Genomic DNA, 26221 nt, shown 5'->3' on the forward strand with positions numbered 1-26221 from the left:
AGGCAGTGAGGTGGTTGTAGAGAAATATGTTGTTGAGCCATACAAAGTCAGGAATTAACAGGTTGAATATGGTGGGGCTAATGGTCTGAGCAGCATATATTTCAATGCAATAAGTTTTGGTTGCAGGTGGCACAGGACTGGCAGCTCAACGTTCCGGGGTTCTGTCGTTTCAGCTGTAATAGAGTGGGAAGGGTTAAAGGGGAAGGGTGCCATTACCAGTCAGGGAAAATGTCACAGCTGTGCTCATTCAGGACAGACTGGAGAGCTATCTCAGACATCCCACCTCTCCCGGAAGTTCTGGGAGTCTCCCGCAAATTAATGGCGCTACCTCCCTGAAATGAGTTTTTGCAGGGTGGGATATCTGCTATCTACTAAGGCTTTATGGGTAGAACTGAGAAATAAGAAAGTTATGACTTCGTTGGGAATATATTATGGACCACCCAACAGGATTTAGAGGAGCAAATTTGTAGACAGATTGCAGACCGTTGCAAGAAACACAAGTTTGTGGTAGTAGGTGATTATAACTTTCTACATATTGACTGGGTCTCCCATACTGTTAAGGGGCTTGATGGGAAAGAGTTTGTCAAATGTGTTCAGGAAATTTTCCTTAATCAGTACGTAGAAGTCTCAACTAGAGGCAAAGGTATACTTGGTAAGTGGATGGTGTCTATAGAATTGTGGCAAAGCAGCTACAAGGGCATATGAAGCTATACTGATTATAGAGGAGGAGGTGTTTGCTGTCTTGAGGCAAATTAGGGTGGATAAATTCCCTAGGGCCTGAAAAGGTGCTCCCTCAGACCCTGTGGGAAATTACTGCAAAAATTGCATGGGCCCGAGCAGAGATATTTAGATATTTTAGAGGGAGGAGAAGATGGCGGAGCGATGGCAGCATGCGCGGCCTCTCCAGTGAATGATATCTGTAATCTGTCAAGTAGGGGACCATGCACAATTCTGATTTGATGGAGATGGACGTGAGAGTACGTTGGAACATCTGGAGAAACTTCTGAAATGCCCACTTCGCTGCTGCTGCTGCTACTGTGTGGTAACCGGAATCTCCGGAGCAGAAGGCCCGAATCCTCGGCTTTGTTTGTTTCAGCGGCCGGGGCTAGGTCGAAGGCACTCGGCACAGGATGGTGCTCGGGAGGCTGTATCGGAGGAGCTGGTCAGAGGCTCGAATTTTCGGACAGACGGACTTAGTGTCGGCTGTGGTCGGCTGCTTCCAAGGCATCGGCAAGTTGACAGTGCCTGGAGGTTCATGGCAGGGAGTTTCTCCCTTTTGCCGCCTGCTATCGGGGACTCGGGAGTCGATCGACTTGGGGACTTTGAGACTTTTTTTTTACCGTGCCCATGGTTTGTTCTTTATCAAATTATGGTATTGCTTTGCACTGCTGTAACTATATGTTATAATTATGTGGTTCTGTCAGTGTTAGTCTTTGGTTTGTCCTGTTTTCTGTGATATCACTCTGGAGAAACATTGTATCATTTCTTAATGCATGCATGCATTTCTAAATGACAATAAAAGAGGACCGAGTGTCTTCATAATCTAAATATCCTTAACCACAGGTGAGGTATCAGGAGGATTAGAGGATAGCTATTGTTGTTTTGTTGTTTCAGAAAGGATCTGGATTCTTTGTTGTTTGACATCTATCTCAGTGATCTGGCTAACAATGTGGTAATCTGGATGATAATGTGGTAAACTGGATCAGCAAATTTGCAGATGACACCAAGGTCGGAGGTCTAGTGGACAGTGAGGAAGACAATCGAAGATTGCAGCAGGATCTGGACCTGCTGGAAAAACCGGCTGAAAAATGAGATAGAATTTAATGTAAACAACTGTCAGGTGTTGTCCTCTGGGAGGACAAACCAAGCTAGGGCTTACACAGTGAGTGGTACGGCACTGAGAAGTACAGTAGAACAGAGGAATCTGGGAATACAGGTTTATAATTCCTTAAAAGTGGTGTCACAGGTAGATAGGGTCGTTAAGAAAGCTTTCGGTGCACTGGCCTTCATAAATCAATGTATTGAGTTCAGGAGTTGAGATGTTATGTTGAAATTGTATAAAAAGTTGTTGAGACCTAATTTAGAGTACTGTGTGCAGTTTTGGTCACCAACCCAGAGAACAGAGGTAAATAAGATTGAAAGAGTGCAGAAAAAATTTACAGGGATGTTTCTAGGACTTGAGGAGCTGAGTTACGAAAGGTTGAATGGGTCAGGGAAATTTGATAGAGGTATGTATACAAAATCATGAGGGGTTTAGATATGGTACATGCAAACAGGCTTTTTCTACCAAGGTTGGATGAGACTACCTCAGGGGTTAAAAGTGAAAGGTGAAATGTTTAAGGGGGACATGAGAGGGAACTTCTTCACTCAGAGGGGATGAGAGTGTGAAATGAGTTGCCAGCGCAAGTGATGGACGCGGGGTCAGTTTCAAAACTTAAGAGAAATTTGAATTGGTACATCGATGAAAGGGGTATAGAGGGCTATGGTCTGGGTGTAGTATAATGGAACTAGGCAGATTAATAGTTTGGCACAGACTATATGTGCCGAAGGGCCTTTTTCTGTGCTATAGTGTTCCATAACTCCATGACCTATATAAAATGTTGGTTAGGCCACATTTGAAGATTTCTGTGTAATGAGATGAAGGATGTGGAGGCTTTGGGGTTGAGCAGAAGAGGTTCACAAGATGTTGTCTGGATTAGAGAGTGTTTGTGATAACGTGAGGTTGGACAAAAATGGGCTGCTTTCTCTAGAGCAGTGGAGGTTGACGGGAGACCTGATGAGAGTTTATAGGATTACGAAAGGCATAGATAGGTAGACAGCTGGCATCTTTTTCCGGGTATAAATGTGAAATGCCAGAGAACATGCATTGAAGGTGAGGAGGAGAAAGTTCAAAAGGGATGTGTGGGGAAGGTTTATGTTTTACACAGAGAGTGAAAGGTATCCTGTGTGTGCTGCTAAGGGTTGTGGTAGAAACAGATATGACAGAGGGTGGTGATTTTTTAAATGAAGCTGCTGATCAACATGGTGGCGGCAGATAACATTACAATATTTAAAAAGCACTTGGATAGTAAAGGGAGATATAGAGATGCAGTCCTGGTGCAAGAAATAGGATTAGTATAGATAAGTATCACAGTTGGCATTGATGTGATGGGCCAAAGGGACTATTTCTGTGTTGTACAAACCCATGACTATCTTTAACTGTAAAAGCAACACCAAAGATTTATTTCAAGTGTTCAAAGGTTCATTTTATTGTCCAAGTATGCATGTACAATACAGCTCTGATATTCGTCTTTTCCAGATAGCCACAAAATCCTGTACACTTGTTGAGAATAAATTCCATGTGCCAATGCTCTGCCCAACTTTCCACCTGATCTGTACTTTCCTGTAGCCTTCAACAACCTTCTCCACTATCCACATAATCACCAACTTGCATGCCATCTGTAAACTTAATTTATCAAGGTTCCTATTTTCACATCCGAGTCATTAATATCTATTTACTGCTAAGAAGGGTGCCAGCTCCAATCCCATTCGTCACAGACAGAAATGGTTCTTAGAGCACTATCCTCCGTCTCCTGCCAGTTTTGGATCCAATAGCCAGCTTTTAACTGTGCTTACTGCCACGCCAGCTTCCTCTCTGATGATCAACACTTGCCAGATTTGGCTTCCTTTCTGGTTCATCTTGCTTCAGCATTAAGAGCAACAGCATGGTGCACTAGGTTGTGCTGTTGCCTCACATTGCAGGGATTCAGGTTGATCCTGAATTCTGTTGTCTGCCTACTCTCCCTGTGACTGTGTGAATTTTTCCTGCGTTCTGCTTTCCTCCCGTATTCTGTAAATGACTGCTGGCACAGTAATGGCAAAAAGAATTGTCTGGCTTTTGGGGGGCAGGTGTGAGAGAAAATAAGCTGCGGGGCAACGGCATGCATCCTCAGAAGCTGCATGGATCCAATGGGCCAAGTGGCCTCCTTGAATGTTGCTATACGAGTAGGCCATTCCATCTCCTTCATCATTTGATGACCTCCCTGCTGCTTTCCCAATCATCCCGAAATTCAGGTATCTGTGTCTGGATGCCAGTGAATTCTTACAATCCTTGGCTGAGCAAACACAAAGATTCACCACCCTCCAAGTAGCTCTAACTCCAACAATTCACCACTTTCATACCTGCCTGGGCTCCTCAGTTCCTCCTATTGTTTGTTATTTCAGTCTAACGATCAGCTTAATCTCTCAGGTGTATGTACATCAAAACACAGTGAAATGCTTCGATTGTGTCAAATTAAATCAGCAAAAATTGGGCTGGGCAGCCAGCAAGTGTTGTCATGATTCCAGTGGGAACACAGCAGGCTCACAACTCACTAATCATAACCGATATTTGAAATGTGGGAGGAAACTAAAGCACCTGGAAGAAACCCATGTGGCCACAGGGAGAACGTACAAACTCCTTACAGACAGCAATGGGAATTGAACTGTAACCGGCAATTGCTACCGCTGTGAAGTGGCAAACTCTACGCACCATGTCTGTGTTTCTCCACATCGCCATCATCCAATCTCTCGTGTCTGCAGCTCTCTACTATACTATTACCTGCACAGTTCACCAAGTTCATGTTGGGACTGCAGATAACTTCTGCAGCGGACATCACAACTGTCATCCACTTGCTGCGTCCTTTCAGCTCCCATTGCAGGCCTTGGGGTGAGAGGTGGGAACAGCACTTCATCACTGACAGGAAACCGTCTCCTGGATGCAGCAATTCTAACCCCGTAGAGGCCATCAGACCGACAACCCCCTGGAATGGGCTGCACACTGGAAGTCTACAGTTAACCTGTCCCGAGGTCATCACCGCTCTTGCCCCACATGTACTTACCGACACACCTGAGGGCTGAAGAACAGGTTCTGCCAGGAGCGACACAGGTACTTAGAATGATCAATTATACGAATCCAGTCCAGCTCATCCATTGACACTTCGATGTAGTATGAATATGATCTAGAGCAAAAGAGATTTGTTATACATACTGCCATGTCAAGGCTGCACAGAAAGCTCCAAACCCTACATTGGTAGAGTATTGGTTCCACACACCATTGGCTCACTGTGTATAGGAAAGCTCTTAGGCTAGACAGAGTGCTGTCTGTTCCTTCTACACCTCCTCAACCACACTGTCTCCACAGCATTCATCAATCCATACTCCATCAGCCCCACGCCAAACAACATTCCATCCTCCACCTGCAACCAAACCACCTCCCTGCACCTTGCTGTCTGAAATCCCCATTGACACACCACTCAAGGAAGTACTGGTTGCCCATTGACACAAAGCCCACGGGAATACCCGGCCATAAACCAAGACACAATCCACGGGATTACCCAGCCACACACCAACACTCACCACTCACGGGAATACCCGGCCACACACCAACACTCACCACTCACGGGAATACCCGGCCACACACCGACGCTCACCACGGCCACACACCGACACTCACCACCCATGGGAATTCCCAGCCACACACTGACACTCACCACGGCCACACACCAACACTCACCACCCATGGGAATCCCCGGCCACACAACGACACTCACCACCCACGGGAATCCCCGGCCACACAACGACACTCACCACCCACGGGAATCCCCGGCCACACACCAACACTCACCACTCACGGGAATACCCGGCCACACACCGACACTCACCACGGCCACACACCGACACTCACCACCCATGGGAATCCCCGGCCACACAACGACACTCACCACCCACGGGAATCCCCGGCCACACACCAACACTCACCACTCACGGGAATACCCGGCCACACACCAACACTCACCACAGCCACACACTGACACTCATCACCCACGGGAATCCCCAGCCACACACCGACACTCGCCACTCACGGGAATACCTGGCCACACACCGACACTCACCACCCACGGGAATCCCCGGCCACATGTCAACACTGATCACCCACGGGAATCCCCGGCCACACACCGACACTCGCCACTCACGGGAATACCCAGCCACACACCGACACTCACCACCCACGGGAATCCCCGGCCACACACCGACACTCACCACCCACTGGAATACCCAGTCACACTCTAACACACAGCCCATTGAAATCTCCGACCACACCAACATCCGCCACACACAGGAATACACAGCTTCACACTGACACACAGCCCACAGGAATCCCTAGCCACACACCGACACATACTACCCACTGGAATTCCCAGCCACACACTAGTCATGGGAATACACTGCTACACTCTAATACACAGCTCATGATACACACGCTGGCCACAGAAATCCCCAGCCACGCACCCGCACACACAGATCTTGGGCATATACGGCCACACAATGACACACAGCCCATGTGAATACCCAGATACAAATTGCCACACACTGCCCATGAGAGTCCCCAGACACACACCACACACTGACACACAGCTGACGAGAATACCAGGCCACAGACTCGCATGGGGATACCCAGCTGTACAGCTGTACAGTTGTAATGCCCTGGTTAAGAATTTATTGCTATCCTGTAGATATTTCATTTTAGCAGTTTTCTGCAAAAGCAGTGTGTCCTGCTGGTAGACCGTTTTGGTTTCGGCTAAAGATAAGAAGCCCTGCTGTTCAACTTAGGAATGTTGTGTCAGCCAATCAGGATGGTGGAATCGGAAGAAAGTTCTAGAGAGTGGGGCAGTGGGAGATGGGGCAGTGTGATGGTCAGAAGTCTGGTTCGGGGATTTTGGGAGCGTGGCAGAGAAGGGAAGATGTTGCAGGACTCTTCTGTCCTGATGAAGGGTCTCAGCCCAAACATCAACTGTTTATTCATTGCCATAGTTGCTGCCTGTCCTGCTGAGTTCCTCAAGCATTTTGTGTGTATCGCTCTGGATTTCTAGCATCTGTAGAATCTCTTGTGTTTATCACAGGATACAGCAATATGTGTTCGCGCATGGCCAAGTCGTTAAGGTGTTGGTCTAGGGATCTGAAGGTTGCTAATTCTAGCCTCAGCTGAGGCAGTGTGTTGTGTCCTTGAGCAAGGCATTTAACCACACATTGCTCTGTGATGACACCAGTGCCAAGCTGTATCGGCCCTAGTGCCCTTCCCTTGGACAACATCAGTGGTGTGGAGAGAGCAGACTTGCAGCATGGTCTTCCATACAACCTTGCCCAGGCCTGCACCTTGGAAACCCTCCAAGGCACAAATCCATGGTCTCATGAGACTAATGGATGCCTATTACAGCAGAATATGGATCAGTTAGAGATATAGGTGGAGAAAAGGCAAATGGCATTTAATCTGAGCAAATTGGTGCCCAGGTCTATAAAATGACTACACAGGTAGATTAGCTTGTAAAGAAGGCATATGACAGGTTTCCTTGGTCAAGCTATTGAGTATAAGAGCCAGAAATTCATGTTGCATCTGTATAAAAATCTGTTTAGGACATACTTGGAGTATCATGTGCATTTCTAGTTGCCTCTGTTACAGGAAGGATGTGGCAGATTTGGAAAGGCTACTGAAGAGGTTTACCAGGATGCTGCTTGGATTAGAAGGTATGAGCTACAAACACAACTTGTTTTCTCTAGAGTAACAAAAGCTAGAGAGAGACCGGACAGAAGTTTGTAAAGTTGTGAAAAGGCTTACATATTCAGATACTTTTTCCTTGTTTAGAAATGCTAAGTACTGGAGAACAAGTGCTTAATATTGAAGTTTAAAGGAGCTGTGTGGGGCAAAATTGTTTATTTATTTACATAGCGTGGTGGGTGCCTGGAAGGATTACCAAGAGCAATAGTGGAAAAAAAGATTGTGATACTTTAGAGGTTGTTGAACAGACACACAAATAATGCAGGAAATAGAGGAATGTTAATCAAGGACAGCAGACAGTTTAATATGGCTTCATAGTCAGTGCAGACGTCCTGGACCAAAGGGCCTGTTGCTGTGCTGTTCTATGCTCTATTAATTTGTAACCTCCATAGTTACCCCTCACCCTCCACTCCAAAATAAAAACAAAATGCAGCTTCTTCACTCTGTTTCCATAAGTGAAATGTTCCATGCTAGACAGCAGCCTGGTGAATCTCCTCTCCTAAGGTGCAACTGGTCTGAATTGTAAATAGGTGATTACTGTGCAGAATGGGTGAGATACCCAGACTGTGAATGGAATGAGTCTGCAGTACTGATTGGCCTCCCTCTGTGTTCTACGCAATGTAGGTTGTTCAGAAATGCTTGTTAACTTATTACCCTGATTAAGCTTCCTCAGGTTGTGTAGAGGTCTCCCATTAGTAGCTGCGATAGACAGCACTGTATAAACAAGGGGAATGCAGTAATGACTGGAGACTGGAACAGACAGTTTTGTCCCAACAATTTTGATGAATTGCTGGAATGGACTTCCAGATCGGTATGTTGAGCCAGCTGGTTATTTTAGATTGAGTTCTACGCAATGCAAACAAGTTAATTCATAATCTTGTTGTAAAGGGGCCCATGGGGGAAAAATGCCCTTAGTAAGACAGAATTATATAATATTCAACCAGTGCTTTCAATCTATATAAAGGAAACTATGAAGCTGGGAAGTTACATTAAATGATATGGCAATGGATAGGCAGTGGCTAGGTCTTAAAGAGATAATGCAGCATCTGCAATAATACATATTCCTTTATGGCACAAAAACTTAACAGTAAGTGTGGTGCAATCATTTATAGATTTGTACTGTTCAACTTATCCATGGATTACAGGAAAAATTAAATCTAAGACAGTGGATTATAATGCTGCCAGAAATAACAGCAGTGATAAGAATCACAGAATCACGGAAATGTTGAGCTCAGAAACTGCCCAACTCATCCATGCTGACTGTTACATCTACCTACGTTTGCCCACATTAGGACCATATCCCTCTGCATCTTTTCTATCTAAGTTCTTGCTCAAAACCACTTGTAGTTGTATCTGCCTCCACTCTCATAGAAAAACTTGAGGACATTCCCCACCAGGCTTAAGGACAGCTTTTACCTTGCTGTTTTCACATTCTGTAATGCTGCAGCAAATTTTCTGTAGATATAAGCTTGAGATAGGACAATAAACTTGACTTGGACTCAAACTTGAATGGACCTCTCATCTGCTAAAATCTGAACTCCTGATTATCTCACTGTGGCCCTTGCACTTTATTTGTTGACCTGCACTGCACTTTCCATAAAAGTGTTGTTTCATTGTTCCTTTTTGCACCTTCTGGCGCAATGAGCAGCATTTTTGCTGTTTTCGTAGCTTTTGACTGTCTTTTAAAATATGAGGCCGAGTTACTTGCTCGACGCTCAATAGATGAAATATGTGCAAAGAACCAGCTGGATTCGAACTTGGGACTATTCGCCACGAACTCCAGTGCTGATGCCACTAGATCACCGGCTGACAACTGTAACGGTAAACCCACCTGTATTCTGAATTCTGATTTTGTTTTACTACCTTGATGTATGAATATATGGAATGATCCGCTTGGATGGTACACAAACAGAAGTTTTCCACTGTACCTTAGTACAGGTCACAACAATAAACCAATTCCAGTATCTCCTCTGTCAGCTTATTCCAGATATTCATGACACTCAGCATGACAGTTGAACTCCTCAGATCTCCTTCAAACTTCTCCCCTCTTACTTTAAACCTGTGCCCTTTAGTACTATACAACCCTACCCTGGCAAAAAAAAATGATTGCAACTATTTTATCCATGCCTTTCAGAATTTTATAAAGGTCACTCCTTTATGCTCCAGGGAGAATGAATCCAGCCAATCTAATCTGTCCTTCAAACTCAATCTCTCCATTCCAGGTAACATCTTTTATAAACCCAGCTGATCCAATCCCTCCTTTGAACTCAATCTCTCCGTTCCAGGTAACTTCTTTAATAAAGCCAGCTGATCCAATCTCTCACAAACAAGAGAAAATCTGCAGGTGCTGGAAATCCAAGCAACACACACAAAATGCTGGAGGAACTCAGCAGGCCAGGCAACATCTATGGAAAAAAATACAGTCGACGTTTAAGGCCAAGCCCCTTCAGCAGGACTCAATCCAATCTCTCCTTTTGACTCAGTCTCTCCATTCCAGGCAACATTATGGTGAATCTCTTCTACACACTCTGTTCCTATCACATCTTGCTGTAGTGAGACTAGAACTGCACGTAATACTCCAAGTAAAATCTAACCAATGATTTACCACACCCTTGTTGTACTGTGACCAGAACCTTTGAGAGGGAGAAGCACAAATCACATGTATCAGTATTGCAATGGAATAAAGGGACTTAGAGGAATGAGAGAGCAACTTGCCCAGGTGGATTGGAGGAGGATACTGGCTGGCGTGACAGCAGAGCAGAGATGGCTGAAGTTTCGTGGAATAGCTCACAAAGCGCAGGATAGATCTGTTCCCTAGGAGAAGCAGTTCTCAAGTGGCTGACAAAGGAAGTTAGGGTCAGCATAAAAGCCAAGGAAAGGGCATAAAAAGTAGCAAAAGTCAGTGGGAAGTTGGATAATTGGGAAGCTTTTAGAATCAAACAAAAGACAACTAAAAAAAGCAAAAGGGGGAAAGCTAGCCAATAATATAAAGCAGGATACTGAAAGCTTTTTCAGTATATAAAGAGTAAAAGGGAGGTGAGCGTTGATAATGGACCACTGGAAAATTATGCTGGTGAGGGAGTAACTGGGGACAAAAAAATGGCACATGAAATTAATGGGTACTTTGCATTAGTCTTCACTGTGAAAGACACAAACAGTGCGCCAGAAGTCCGTGAGTGTCAGGGAGCAGGAGTGAGTAACATTACTATTACAAAGGAAAAAGTGCTAGGGAAACTCAAAGGTCTAAAGGTGGATAAGTCACCTGGACCAGATGGACTACATCCCAGTGTTCTGAGAGAGGTTGCTGAAGAGGTAAGATGCAATGGTCATGATCTTTCAAGAATCACATGATTCTGGCATGGTCCCAGAGGACTTGAAGATTGCAGGTGTCACTCCACTCTTTAAGAAGGGAGAAAGGCAAAAGAGAAGAAATTACAGGCCAGTTAACCTAACCGCAGTGGCTTGGAAAGTGTTCAAGTCCATTATCAAGGATAAGGTTTCAAGGTACTTGGAGACTAGTGATAAAATAAGGAAAAGTCAGCATGGTTTCTGTAAAGGGAAATCTTGCCTGACAAATCTGTTAGAGTTCTTCAAGGAAGTAACAAGCAGGGTGGACTATGGAGAGGCAGTGGATGTCACTTACTTGAATTTCCAGAAGGCATTTGATACGGTGCCACACATGAGGCTGCATAACAAGACAAAATCCTGTGGCGTTACAGTAAAGACACTGGCATGGATAGTGGAATGGCTGACAGACAGGAGGAGTAAGTGCGAATAAAAGGGGCCATGTCTGGTTGGTTGCCAGCGACTAGTGGTGTTCCTCAGGGGTCAGTTCTGTGGCCGCTACTTTTCACACTGTTAGTCAATGATTTGGATAATTAAATTGATGGCTTTGTGGCAAAGTTCGTGGATGATACAAAAATAGGTGGAGGGGTAGATAGTGCTAAGGAAGCAATGTGATCGCAGCAGGACTTAGACAAATTGGAGGAATGAGCAAAACAGTGGCAGGTGAAATACAGTGTTGGGAAATGTATGATAATGCATTTTGGTAAAAAGGACAAAAGTGCAGACTATTATCTAAAGGAGGTGAAGGTTCAAACATCAGATGTGCTGAGGGACTTCGGAGCCCTCGTGCAAGAGTCTCAGAAGGTCAATTGACGGGTTGAGTCTGTGGTAAAGAAGGCACGTGCAATGTTGGCATTTATTTCAAGTAAAATAGAATACAAAAGTAGGGAGATAATGCTGAGCCTTTATAAGACACTACTCAGGCCATATCTGGAGTACAGTCATAGTTTTTGGCCCTTTATCTCAGAAAGGGTGTATTGTCTCTGGACAGAGGCCAGAGGTGGTTCACGATGATGACTCCAGAAATGAAGAGGTTAACATATGAGGAGCATTTGGCAGCTTTGGTCTTGTACTCACTGGAATTTAGAAGAATGCAGGGGGATGTCAATGAAACCTACTGAATGTTGAAAGATGAGATAGGGTGGATGTGGAAAGGATATTTTCTATGGTTGGGTAACCAGAACCAAAACAAAATTGAGGGACGACCTTTCAGAAGAGGCAAGGAGGAAATTTTTTAGCCAGAGGGAAGTGAATCTGTGGAATGCTCTGCCAAGGCCTGCGGTGGACGCCAAGTCCATGGATATATTTAAGGCCAAAATTGATAGTTTCCTGATCAGTTAGGGCATCAAAGGATATGGCAAGAAGGCAGGTGTACGGCACTGAGTAGGATCCAGGATCAGCCACGATGGAATAGCAGAGCAGACTCGATGGACTGATTGGCCTAATTCTGCACCTATGATGCCTTCTGGTTTTATCTGTCATCTCTTCATTATCTACTTATGACTGCACCAAGGAGGATTAGGAATGGAACTTAGAACACTACAAGCCCCTTGCCCCACCATGTCTGTGCTGATCACAATGTCCAAATAATCCCACCTGCAGTACATGACCCACACTCAATGCATATTCATTTATCTACTAAAAGTCTCTTAAACACTGCATCTCCTGGAAGCTTGTACCAGGCACCTATCACTCTTTGTAAACAAAACATCCCATGCATATCTCCTTTATACATCTCTCCCTCACCTTAAATGCATGTCCTCCAGTATTTGACATTTCTACCCTGGGTAAAAGATTCTGCCTGTCCTATTTATACATCTCATCACTGTAAACCTCTGATTCTCCAGAAAAAGCAATCCTACTTTGTCCAACCTCTCTAATAATTAATATTGTTTATTGATACAGCTGCACTTTCAATCCTATAATTCCAAGCAAACTCATCACATAACTGTGAACCCTGGAAGTCATCATCTCCCTCTGAAAATGGATCCTCGATTTCTTGACCAGCAGACAACAGACAGTAAGGATAGACAACAATAGCTCCACAATAATTACTCCGAACAGTGGTGCTCAACAAGGTTGAATCCTTACCCTCTATTCTACTGTGCATACTTATCACTGTGTGGCCAGATTCTTTTCTAAATCCATCTACAACTTTGCAGATGATACCACAGTGTGGGCCATATCTCAAATAACGATGGGTTGCAATACAGGAAGGAGATAGCCTCGTGACATGGTCACATGACAATAACCTAGACTTCAAAGAGTCACAAAGAGCTAGTCATTCACTTCAGGGAGTGGGGTGGTGCACATGATCCTGTCTACACCAATGGTATTGAAACCTTCAAGTTCCTTGGAGTGAGCATCACCAATGACTTGTGGTCAAATCATGTAAGTGCTATGGCTAAGAAAGCTCACCAATGCCTCAACTTCCTCAGGAAGCCAAAGAAATTCAGCATGTTCCCTTTGACGCTTACCAATTTTCACCAATACATCATAAAAGGAATCCTACCTGGATACATCACATTTAGGTACGGCAACTGTCCTGCTCATGACCACAAGAAACTCCAGGGTTGTGGACCCAGTTCAGCACATAACGGAAACCCTCCATGGATTCTCCTATACTTCTTGCTGCCTCAGTAAAGCAACCAGCAAACTCAGATCCCAACCACGCCAGACATTCTCTCTTCTCCCATCAGGTAGAAGATTAAAAAAACCCTGGAAGTATGTACAGGCTTATGGACAGCTTCTATTCTGCACTTATGAGATTATGGAATGGTTTTCAAGTATGATAAGATGGACTCCCGACTCCTCCGTAGAGATCGTTAAGAGCACCAAATTTCTTGGTGTTCACCTGATGGAGAATCGCACCTGGTCCCTGAACACCAGCTCCATAGCAAAGAAAGCCCAGCAGCATCTCTACTTTCTGTGAAGGCTGAGAAAAGTCCATCTCCCACCCCCCCCACCCCCCCATCCTCACCACATTCTACAGAGGTTGTATTGAGAGCATCCTGAGCAGCTGCATCACTGCCTGGTTTGGAAATTGCACCATCTCGGATCGCAAGACCGTGCAGCGGATAGTGAGGTCAGCTGAGAAGATCATCGGGGTCGCTCTTCCCGCCTTTACAGACATTTACACCATACACTGCACCCGTAAAGCAATCAGCATTATGAAGGACCCCACACACTCCTCATACAAACTCTTCTCCCTCCTGCCATCTGGCAAAAAGCATCAAAGTATTCGAGCTCTCATGACCAGACAATGTAACAGTTTCTTCCCCCAAGCCATCAGACTCTTCAATACCCAGAGCCTGGACCCACACCAACCTACTGCCCTCTACTGTGCCTATTGTCTTGTTTATTATTTATTGTAATGCCTGCACTGTTTTGTGCACTTTATGCAGTCCAGGGTAGGTCTGTAGTCTAGTGCAGTTTTGTGTTGTTTTTTTTTTTTTTACGTAGTTCAGTGTAGTTTTTGTATTACTCATGTAGCACCATGGTCCTGAGAAACGTTGTCTCGTTTTTACTGTGTACTGTACCAGCAGTTATGGTCGAAATGACAATAAAAAGTGACTTAATTTGACTTGAAATACTACCTAGTTATGAACTTGTACCTTATTGTTTACCTGCACTGTACTTTCTCTGAAGCCATTACACTTCACTCTGCACTCAGTTATTGTTTTACCTTGTTTGACCTCAATGTACTATGTAATGATTTGATCTGTAGAAATAGTATGCAAGACAAGCTTTTCACTGTATTTAGGTACATGCGACAATAATAGTACTTAACAGTAGCTCAAACCCTCTAATCCAGGCTGCATCCGAATGAACCTCTCCAAAGCCTCGATGTCCTTCCTGCGAAGGGACATAAACAACTGCACACATTACTCTAAATGTGACCCAACCAAAGTTTGATAAAGCTGAAACACGATTACCCAACTTTTAAACTCAGTGCTCTGACTTTGATATACTTTATATACCACTCATCTACTTGTATGTACTTGTAGTTGTCTTTCCAGGGAACTATAGACTTGGGCTCCAACATGTCTCTGTATGTCATTACTGTTAACAGTCCTGCTATTAATGTATACTTTCTCCTTTCATTTGACCTTCCAAAGTGCAATGCCTTACACTTACTCAGACTGAACTCCATCTACTATTTCACCGCCCATGCCTGTAACTAGTCTATATTCTGCTGGATCCTTTGAAAACCTTCTTCACTGTCTGCAACTCTACCAATTTCTATCTCCTCTGCAAACTCATCTAAATTTTGATTCAAGTCTTTTATCACAAACAGTAGAGGGTGGGGCAGTGGATGTTATCTATATAGATTTAGGAAGGTGCTTGACAAAATCCCTCATGGGAGGCTAATCCAAAAGTTTAAAATGCATGGGATCAGCAGCAAATTGGCTGTTTGGATTCAGACTGGCTTGCACATAGAAGACAGAGGGTAGTGGTTGAAGGGTCTTATTGGAGTTAGAGGTCTGTAATTAGTGGAGTTCCATAGGATCCTTTGCTGGGTTATCTGTTTTTTGTGATGTATATAAATAACCTGGATGAAAACCCGATCATCCTCCTCAGGCACAAGTTAGTCAAACAACAAGTCCTTTCTGTATCTTGTTTTACGGCGGTTGGCATCCAGCTTAATGGTGCATTACCGCCACCCTCTGCTCCAGAATGTGCACTAGACATACATTCTAAATCCCTTAACAACAAGTCCTCTTGTTTTACGGCGGTTGGCATCCAGCTTAATGGTGCATTACCGCGAAACAACAAGTCCTCCTAGAGACACCTCCTTATGTACTCTCTCGAGTGAGCAGGCATGGGCAGGGCTTAATGCTCAATTCTGATTGGCTGGATCTAAATTGCCTATTCCTCAACGGTTAGTTAGAATTGGCCTTGATCTGATTGATTGATTGATTGATTATTTAGGCCAAACATTCTTTAGGAATGCGTGGTCCCAGACTGGAGCCAGCTCTACACTCTTAGAACCTATGTTTAGGTCCCACATGCTCCATCTCTTGTGATTCCCTAATCTTCCTCTTGTAGACATTTTCTACCTTGCCAAGGGTAGTGGCCTCATCAAACCTTGGTCTATATGAGCACGATAGGCAGTGTTCAGCAACCCCATTTTGTTTTGCTCTCAAGTTTTTTAAGGCACTCTTATGTTCTGCTACCCTGGTCTTCAATGGCCTTCCAGTCTCACCAATATATACTTTCTGGCATGATGATAGAGGTATGGAGTACACGACTCCCTGACAAAAAAAAACGACCAATCAGAACTTGCCTCTGGAGCACCAGAGGCTGAGGGGAGATCTGATAGAGGTTTACAAGATTATGAGAGACATAGATGGCATAGACAGAAGTATGTTTCCTAGGGTTGAAATGTCTAATACCAGAGGGCATGCACTGAAGGTGAGAGGGGATAGGTTCATAGGGATGTGAGGGATAAGATTTTTACTCAGAGTGATGGATGCCTGGAATACACTACCTGGTATGGCGGTAGAGGCAAATACATTGAAGGCTTTTAAGAGACATTTGGATATGCAAGGAAGATATGTAAGGCAGATGAAATGATATGGAAATGGTGTAGGTAGGAGGAATTAGTTTTCGGATGTTTTTGATGTGTTTTTTAGCTGGTTCAGAAAAACACTGTGGGCTGAATGGTCTGTTCTTATGCTGTTCTGTTCTATGTTCTATGACCTAGTAGAGGTGCCTGATCCGTGTAGAACTCCATAGGTCACAGACCTCCAGCCTGAGTGATACCTTTACACCAAAACCCTCTTCTGTGAACAAGCTAATTTACAATCCACTCTAAAAGTCACTGTGAATCTCATGTCTTAAGTCTTCTGGATAAAACTGCCAAAAAGGACCTTGTCAAATGCCTAATAAGGTTCATCTAGACAACTTCTATAGCACCACCTTGATCAATCACCTCCTTAAAAAACAAGCAAGTTTGAAAGACAAGACCTGCTGTGAGTCCAAAGCTACAAAGTACACTTATTATCAAAGTATGTATAATATATACAACTTTGAAATTTGTCTCCTTGCAGGCAGCCACAAAAAAAAGTAACCTAATATAACCCATTAAAAAAGATGGCTGTTAAACAATGAATGTACACAAAATGAAACAAATCGTGCAACAACAAAAGTAAACAGGTCAGCTGGTGGTACAGTGAGATCAGTGCCGGGCTCGAGAACGGAGGTCCCTGAGTTTGATCCAGTGACAGACCTCTCCCGAGTGCGCTCTCCATCCGTGCCGCGTTGATGTCGAGCTCGCAACTCAACCTCGTAAAAAAAAAAACACTGCCATCTCCAGTTTAAATTTCCACGCGGAATATTGTGGAGGCTCAAATACCAATAGCAAATAACATTCAGAACTGAAGTTTCCAAAAGTGGCTCCACAGCCACGAAGCCGATCATCACTGCAGCTGATCCAGAAGCCTATTAGTTTCAGGCCACAGCCTCAGCTCAGCGCAGAGACGAGTAAACCTTGCGGGCCAGCGAGCTGAACTGGCCCATCCCTCTCCACCAGCCCCAACACCTTGGCCTTTTCAATCAGGTCCAGCACTTAAATCATCCAAACCTTGGGTCATTCCTCGGTCTAGAACCCAGGACCCTACTGGTTTGATACGCTCTTGGGTCCCAGCCCCACCACCTCAATTCAGCCCATACCTGACATTTCCTATTCAGCCAGTGCTTGAATCGATTAAGCCTTGGTTCTTTCCTCATTCTCAGGCCTGGGCTCTGCCACCTTGACTCTGCATTGCCCCTGCTCACCTCGTCCCACTTCTTCCACACCAAGTCACCTCCAAGTCCACTCCAGCAATGGCCAAACATTGGCTCATTCCTGCTCTTGTGCCTGGGCCAAGCCACCTTAATTCGGCCTGTACATGCAACACCACTACCATCCTGCACCTTCAACATTGTAGTTCACAATGCAAAAATGCCAGGTTCAACAGTTAAATAGCTCAACTCTGAAATGGAAGTTACAGTGATCATATCCGACAAAAAGTGCCATCAGTACAGTAATTTATATTTTGTTTTCTACCCAGAAACTGTTGCTGTGCTTTTTCCATGTGCAAGTAAATGTTTTAGAATTCAGCAACAGAAGATCAAAAGATTGCTAAATAAAGGGAAAATAGAATTTAGGAGTAAACTAAGCAGATATGAAAAAAAATGAGAGCATTAGCCAAAGGTCCAGTGTAAATGATGAACAAAACAAATCACTATTAGGAAACAATTAGCAGGGAAGTTAATGAGCCTAATCACTGGCAAATCCCAAGGAACTCTGATGATCTACATCAGCTTTGTAACAGCAGTACCTTTATTCAAGAAGGGCAGCAGGGATAAGTCAATTAATTAGAAGCAGTGCATCTGAATCTTTGGAAAACAACTCTGAGGGATGGGATTAATCTACGGTTGAAAAGACAAGCATTAAGCCAAGGTAATCAGTATGGTTCTGTTGTTCAGAGTTCCTAAAAGACTAATACCAAAGAGCTTTTCCAACTAACTGAATACATTGTCCACAATTATTGTGCTGTCTGCATATTTACTCATCGGGGCACCTACATTTTTATCCAAACACACACTCACTCAGTGGCCACTTTATTAGGTACTGCTGCCATAGCCCATCTACTTCAAGGTTTGACATGTTGTGCATTCAGAGATGATCTTCTGCAAGCCACTGTTGTAACGCATGGTTATTTGAGTTACTGTCACCTTCCAGTTAGCTTGAATCATTCTCCTCTGACTTCTCTCATTAACACGGCATTTTCACCCAAAGAGCTGGATGTTTTGTGTTTTTTGCACCATTGTCTATAGAATCTAGAAACAGTTGTGCATGAAAGTCTGGCAGCAACAATCATTCCACTGTCAGTGTCACTTACATTACATTTCTTAAATACATATACTTACATACACACATATGTTGAGCTTACCTTGCTGGTAATCAGCAGGAACTCAAGAAATGCAGCTACGATCTGCGCAAGGTCATCAAGGCAGCAAAACAACAATACAGGGACAAGATCCACACTCAACTCTCCACCAACAAGGCATGCTGCTTATGGCAAGGTCTGTACACCACTGCAGACTTCAAAGATAAATGCAGTGGAGTTTCCAACATTGCTGCCTCTCTCCCACGAGCTAAATCTTTTTTATGCTTGATTTGATGTCGCCAATACTGAGCCCCTGAGGAAACCTACAGCTGATGTGACCTGCACCTTGGCCATTTTTGACGCTGACGTACGCAGGTGTTTCCAACAAGTGGACAGTCGCAAGGCTGCGGGACTGGGGTGGGGGGGGCATCCCAGGGCAGGTACTCAGAGTGCACGCAGCTCAACTGGCAGGTGTGTTTACAGATATTTTTAATCTCTCCCTCTCCCAGTGTAGAGTGCCCTCCTGCTTCAAAACACCCACCATTGTCCCTGTACCTAAAAAGACCAAGGTAACATGTCTGAACGACTGACGTCCTGTCGCACTCACCTCAATAATAAGCAAGTTCTTTGAGAGACTGGTCAAGCACTACATCTGCAGCGTGCTACCACCCACACAGCCCCCTCCTTTACTCTCTGTATACCCATGACTGTGTCGCCACCCACAGCTCCAATCTGCTAAATAAATTTGCTGACAACACTACACTGATTGGCCTAATCTCAAATAATAATGAGGCAGCCTACAGAGAAGAACTCATCACCCTGACACAGTGGTGTCAAGATAACAACCCCTCCCTCAATGCTGCAAAAACAAAGGAGCTGGTTGTGGACTACAGGAGGAATGGAGACAGGCAAGCCCCTATTGACAGCAATGGATCTGGGATTGGGAGGGTCAACAGCTTTAAATTCCTCGGCATAAACATCACCGAGGATCTAATGTGGTCTGTTCATACCAGCTGTGTGGTGAAAAAGGTACAACAGCGCCTTTTTCAGCTCGGACAGTTGAAAAAGTTTGGTATGGGCCCCCAAATCTTAAGAACTTTCTATAGAGGCACAATTGAGAGCATCCTGACTGGCTGCATCACTGTCTGGTATGGGAAATTTACTTCCCTCAATCGCAGGACTCTGCAGAGTGGTGTGGACAGCCCAGCACACCTGTGGATATGAATTCCCACTAGTCAGGACATTTACAGCAACAAGTGCACAAAAAGGGCCTGAAAGATCATTAGGGACCTGAGTCACCCCAACCACAAACTGTTCCAGCTGCTCCCATCCGGGAAATGGTACCACAGCATAATAGTCAGGACCAACAGGCTCCGGGACAGCTTCTGCCACCAGGCCATCAGACTGCTTAATTTATGCTGACGCCACTGTATTTCTATGTTATGTTAACTACCCTGTTCTACATAATATTTATATAAATTACTATAAATTGAATGTTGCACATTTAGACGGAGACGTAACATAAAGATTTTTACTCCTCATATATATGAAGGATGTAAGTAATAAAGTCAATTCAATATATATATTGAATATTCAATATATATATTCAATACAACATTGAATCATAGAGGATTTAATAAAAAGACTCTTTCATGTCAAAATGAAAACAGACATCTACAAAGGTATCTAAATTAATTGCAAATATAAAACATAAAATAATTGATTGCATAATTATTCACACCCTTCAAATCAGTATTTAATAGATGCACATTCGGGAGCAATTACAGCCTTGAGTCTGTGTGGATCAGTCTCTTATCAGCTTTGCACATCTGGACACTGCAATTTCTCTCACATTCTTCCTCACAAAACTGCTCAAGCTCTGTCAGTTTGTACGTGTATCATGAGTGAATAGCCTTTTTCAAGTCCAGCCATTCTCAAATTGGATTGAGGATAAACTCTGACTTGGCCACTCCAGGACATTAACTTTGTTTTTTTTTTTAACGTCTGTCTAACTTTGGCTTTATGCTTGGGGTCATTGTCTTACAAGAACATCAGAATATCGGGAACAGCGGGTTAGCTGCCAGGGCTTGTGTGTCCAGAGAACTACGCCTTTCTGGTGCCGACTCTCTGGGCACAGAGCTTGAAAAAAGCGACGCAACAGACTTTTAACATCATAAATCAGCGAGTTATTCGTTATGAATCTCCTCTCGCTGTGAAACGGGAACACCTCTTTTTTCCCTTATTAGGGAGGGAGAGCCTGTGGTATGTTGAATTACCGGGTGAGTGAGTAGTTTTATGGGTACTGCAAGTTGGTGACTTTACTGATGCTTTGCTGCACGTTTGAGTGCTCGATGGAGGGTGCTGATGATTTCTTGCTGGTGGGGGTGGGAGGAAATCGTTGCCTTGCTGCTGCTTGTGTGTGAGAGAGGGGAAGTGGGGTGGGGGCTTTGGTGTTCTAACATTTAATTGTCGTTCCTTCTTTGGGGCACTCCTCTGTTTTCTTGGATGTTTGTGAAGAAAAAGAATTTCAGGATGCATATTGTATACATTTCTCTGACATTAAACGTACCTATTGAAACCTAGAAAACAAATCTTCTCCCAAGTCACAGTTCCCTTACAGATTACATCAGGTTTTCCTCCAGAACTTCTCTGTATTTTGCTACATTCATTTTATGCTCTACCTTCACAAGCTTTCCGAAGCCTGCTACAGCCCCACAGCATGATGCAACCACCACCATGCTTCAAGGTGGGGATGACATGTATTTGATGATGTGCGGTGTTTGGCTTACGCCAAACATAACTTAGAGTCTGATGGCCAAAAAGTTCGATTCTAGTTTCAACAGACCATAGAACCTTCTTCCAGCTAACTTCAGCATCTCCCACATGCCTTCTGGCAAATTCTAGCTGAGATTTCATGTGAGTTTTTTTTTTTTAAAACAGTGGCTTTCTCTTTGGCACTCTCCCATAAAGCTGTGACTGGTGAAGCACCCAGGCAACAGTTGTTGTATGCACAGTCTCTCCCATCTCAGCCACTGAAGCTTGCAACTCCTCCTAAGTTGTCATAGATCTCTTGGTGGCCTCCCTCACTAGTCCCCTTCTTGCACGGCCACTCAGTTTTTGAAAATGGCCTCCATTTAACCTTTTATGGGACTTCTAAAACCAATTGGCTGCACTAGCGATGGTCTGGTGTGTCATGTTAAAGGGGGATAAATACTTATGCAATCTATTATTTTGTGCTTTATATTTGTAATTAATTTAGATCACTTTGTAGAGATCTGTTTTCACTTTGACGCAAAAGAGTCATTTTCTGTTGATCAGTGATTCAATGTGATTCAATGTTTGCAAAACAATAAAACATGAAAACTTCCAAGAGGGGTGAATACTTTTTTATAGGGAGCTTGAGGAATTAGGGCAGTATCCTTGATGTTCCTAGTAGTGTGTTCTTCCGGACCAAGATCTCAGATGTTGTTCCCGGGGTTTGCTGGAGCCACTCTTCCAGTCCAGGTGTCACAGCTCCAAGTGCTCCTATCAGCACCAGGATTACTCGGGCTTTAATCTTCCACATCCTTTCAATATGCTCCTGGTATTTCTCCAGCTTCTCATATCCCTTTTTCCTGATGTTACTGTCATTCATGATTGCCATATCTATTACTATTGTTTTCTTCTGTCCCTTGTCCAATATTTTTAAGACTGGTTGGTTGGCCAGTATCTGCATATCAGTCTATATTTGGAATTCCCACAAGATCTTAGCTCTGTCATTCTCCACTACCTTCTCAGGTATTTCCCATTTGGACTTGGGAGTGTCCAATCCATACTCAACGCAGATATTCCTATACACAATGCCTGCAACTTGGTTATGCCCATCAGTGTATGCTATCCCTGCTACCATGTGCAGGATGGTTTCAGCGGATTTCTTGCACAGTCTGCATCTTGGGTCTTGTCTGTTGTGATACATCCCTGATTCTATTGCTATTGGCAAGGTCATTCATGATAGACCAATCGAGAAGATCAAGGCATTATGGAGACTTGGTAGATTACTATACATATATAAATTACTATATATGAATATATATATTCCATGTTGTAAATGGAAGAGACTGGATAACATGGAATATATATTTATATATAGTAATTTATTGAAGACTATGTATACAACATCCACTGCTAAAACCTCTTCAAAACATTCAAGTTAGTAAGATATGACCTTCCCCACACAAAGCTAAGCTATCCCTAATAAGCCCATGTTTCTCCAAATGCCAGCATATCCTATCCCTAAGAATCTTCTCCATTAACTTCCCTACCTTTGATCTCATTTCCACCAGCCTATAATTTCCTGGATTACTCCTATTGCGCTTTATAAATGAAGGAACAATGACTAGTCTCCAGTCCTCTGGGGCTTAACCTATGGATAGATAAGACAGAAAGACCTCTGTACTTTTTCTCCGCTGAAGCTTTATAGAGGGATATGAGAGGAATCAGGGAATATGGGGATAGGGTGGAACTAATGAGACAAGGTCTTGCTGAATGGAAGAACAAGCTAGATGAGTTTAATGGCCAATCCTGTTTCTACTTCCAACCTTCTTATGGCCCTCCAGTTTAAACTGGCCTTGAGCAAGAACAAAGCTGTGTATATGCATGCAACACACACAAAATCCTGTGGGAACTCAGCAGGCCAGACAGTATCTATGGAAAAAGTATACTCGACATTTCAGGCTGACATCCTTCAGCAGGACTAAAGAAAAAAAGATGAGAAGTACAGTTAAAAGATGGGAGGAGGGGAGGGAGAAACACAAGGTGATAGAAGAAACTGAGAGGGGGAGGGGTGAAGTAAAGAACTGGGAAGTTGATTGGTGAAAGAGATATAGGGCTGGAGAACCACAGGGAGGCGATGGGCAGGCATGGAGATAAGATGAGAGAGGGAGATGGGAATGAGAATTAGAGAAGTGGGGTATTACCGGAAGTTCGAGAAATTAATGTGCATGCCATCAGGTTGGAGGCTACCCAGTTGGAATATATGGTGTTGATCCTCCAACCTGAGTGAGGTCTCATCGCGACAGTAGAGGAGGCCATGGATAGACATATAGGAATGGGAATGGGAAGTGGAATTAAAATGGGTTGCCACTGGGAGATACTGCTTTTTCTGGTGGACAGAGCGTAGGTGCTCGGCAAAGCAGTCTCCCAATTGATGTTGGGTCTCACCAATATACAAGAGGCTACACCAGGAGCACCGGACACAGTAAGTGACCCCAACAAATCACAGATGAAATGTCGCCTCACCTGAAAGGACTGTTTGGGGCTCTGAATGGTAGTGAGGGAGGAGGTGTAGGGGTAGGTGTAGCACTTGTTCCACTTGCAAGGATAAGTGTCAGGAGGGAGATCAGTGGGGAGGGACGAATGGACAAGGGAGTCGCATAGGAAACGATCCCTGCAGAAAGCACAACGTAGGGGGGAAGGAAAGATGTGCTTGGTGGTGGGATCCTGTTGGAGGTGGCAGAAACTGCGGAGAATTATCTGCTGGATGTGGAGGCTGGTAGGGTGGTGGGTGAGGACTACAGGAACCCTATCCATGATAGGGTGGTGCGAGGATTCTTTGCAATAGATTTATCTCCATTCCTGACCAACTACCACTTAATTGCCTTTGGGCATTGTAGGCAAGCAGATGCTGACATTCCCACATGGCACATGTTGGCATGTGCTGGCTCACATTAGCTTGTATTGGCAGCAGGTTTTTCTAGTGATTATTTGTTCAGTGATCTCACCATGGGAGGATCAGATTTTCCAAGGACCCACCTGCTGTCACGGTCCCACAGCAACATGCGGATGTGGTTGAGGATTGATGCTTGGCCCAATTTCACCTCAATGGCCGACCGGCAGTCCTCGTCAATTGGATGTCGAGAGAAGCCATGATCGAGGTCGTAGTTCTGAGTGTCACCATCGAGCAGGGCTGCCTTTAGTTCTCCCCCGATGACCTGCGCCCCATGCTTCATTGAGGCAATGTTCTCATCTGGGACTGGGGAACACAACGATGGAGCACATCATTAAGAGCTCGTGAACTGGCAACTGAGTGCCAACTCAAAGCGAGACACAGAGTGCGGGATTAAATTATTACTGATGATAATAAAATATTTGTGCTCTACCGGACAATCCCTGGACTAATGTGCTGAGTTGCATATATTTCAATGCAAGAAGAATTGTAGGAAAAATCAGATTAGTTCAGGGTATGGATCAACACATGGAATTATGATATTGCAGCCATCAGTGAGACTTGGTTGCAGAAGCGGCAGGACTGGCAGCTGATTATACTGGGATTCCATTGTTGTAGACGTGATAGAGCAGGAGGGATAGTACTCCTAGTCAGGGAAAATGTCATAGCAGTGCTCAGTAAGAACAGACTGGAGAGCTTGTCTACTGAGATGTTATGGGTAGAACTGAGGGATAATAAATGTATGACCATGTTAATGGGATTATATTACAGGCCACCCAACAGTCCACAGGATTTAGAGGTGCAAATTTGTAGAGAGGTTGCAGACTGTTGCAAGAAACATACGGTTGTGATAGTAGGTGATTTTAAATTTGCACTTATTGACTGGAACACCCATACTTTAAAAAGGCTGGATGGGGAAGAGTTTGTCAAATGTGTTCAGGAAAGTTTCTTTAATCCGTACATAGAAGTCCCAACGAGAGAGAGAGTACAGTACTGGATCTCCTATTAGGGAATGAAACAGAGCAGGTGACAGAGTTTGTGTTGGGGAACACTTTGCATATAGTGATCAAAATGCCATTAGTTTCAAGACAATTATGGAGAATGATAGGTCTGGTCCACAGGTTGAGAAAACTTAAGAAAGAAGTCAGGAGGGCTATGAGAAGGCATGAGGTTGCCATACCAGACAAGGAGAATCCTAAGGGTTTCTGCAGATATAATAGGAGAAAAGGATTGCAAGGGAGAAAATTGGTCCTTTGGAAGATCAGAATGGTAATCTATGCATGGAACCAAATGAGATGGGGTAGATCTAAAATGGATCTTTTGCAGCTGTATTTACTTGGGAAATGGATATATAGTCTAGAGAAATGCAGCAAAGCAGCAGGGATGTCAGGAACCTGGTACAGAGGGGGGAGGCATTTGCTGTCTTGAGGCAAATTTAGAGTGGATAAATTCCCAGGGCCTGACAAGGTGTTCCCTCAGACCCTGTGGGAGGCATGTGCAGAAATTGCAGGGGCCCTAGCAGAGATAATTAAAACATCTGTAAGGGGGTTTCTTTTTTTTGTCACTGCGTAGTCTAATAAAAATGGCTTCTTTGTTATGTTAAAATTGTAAGGGCTTCTTTGTTATGTTATAATTGTAAGGGCTTCTTTGTTATGTTAACTGCTGAGAAAGTCCTCCTGGTAGCAGTTTGCTTGGATCACGTTCCTGATAAGAAAGGTGTTA

At 44.1% G+C, this 26221-nt stretch overlaps 1 protein-coding gene across 1 annotated transcript; it reads right to left on the bottom strand.

Annotated features, from left to right (window-relative positions):
* Window positions 1-3257: 3257 nt before the first annotated feature.
* On the bottom strand, window positions 3258-24803 carry LOC140192729 (BTB/POZ domain-containing protein 9-like). Its single transcript, XM_072250229.1, has 2 exons — window positions 24586-24803; window positions 3258-4979 (listed from the first exon to the last, which is right to left on the bottom strand). Exons 1-2 carry the CDS (start codon window positions 24780-24782, stop codon window positions 4856-4858), a joined length of 321 nt encoding a protein of 106 aa, XP_072106330.1. The 5' UTR covers window positions 24783-24803; the 3' UTR covers window positions 3258-4855.
* Between the last annotated feature and the right edge of the window lie 1418 nt (window positions 24804-26221).

This window comes from Mobula birostris, unplaced genomic scaffold, assembly GCF_030028105.1.
Source record: "Mobula birostris isolate sMobBir1 unplaced genomic scaffold, sMobBir1.hap1 scaffold_2305, whole genome shotgun sequence".
Lineage (NCBI taxonomy): Eukaryota > Metazoa > Chordata > Chondrichthyes > Myliobatiformes > Myliobatidae > Mobula > Mobula birostris.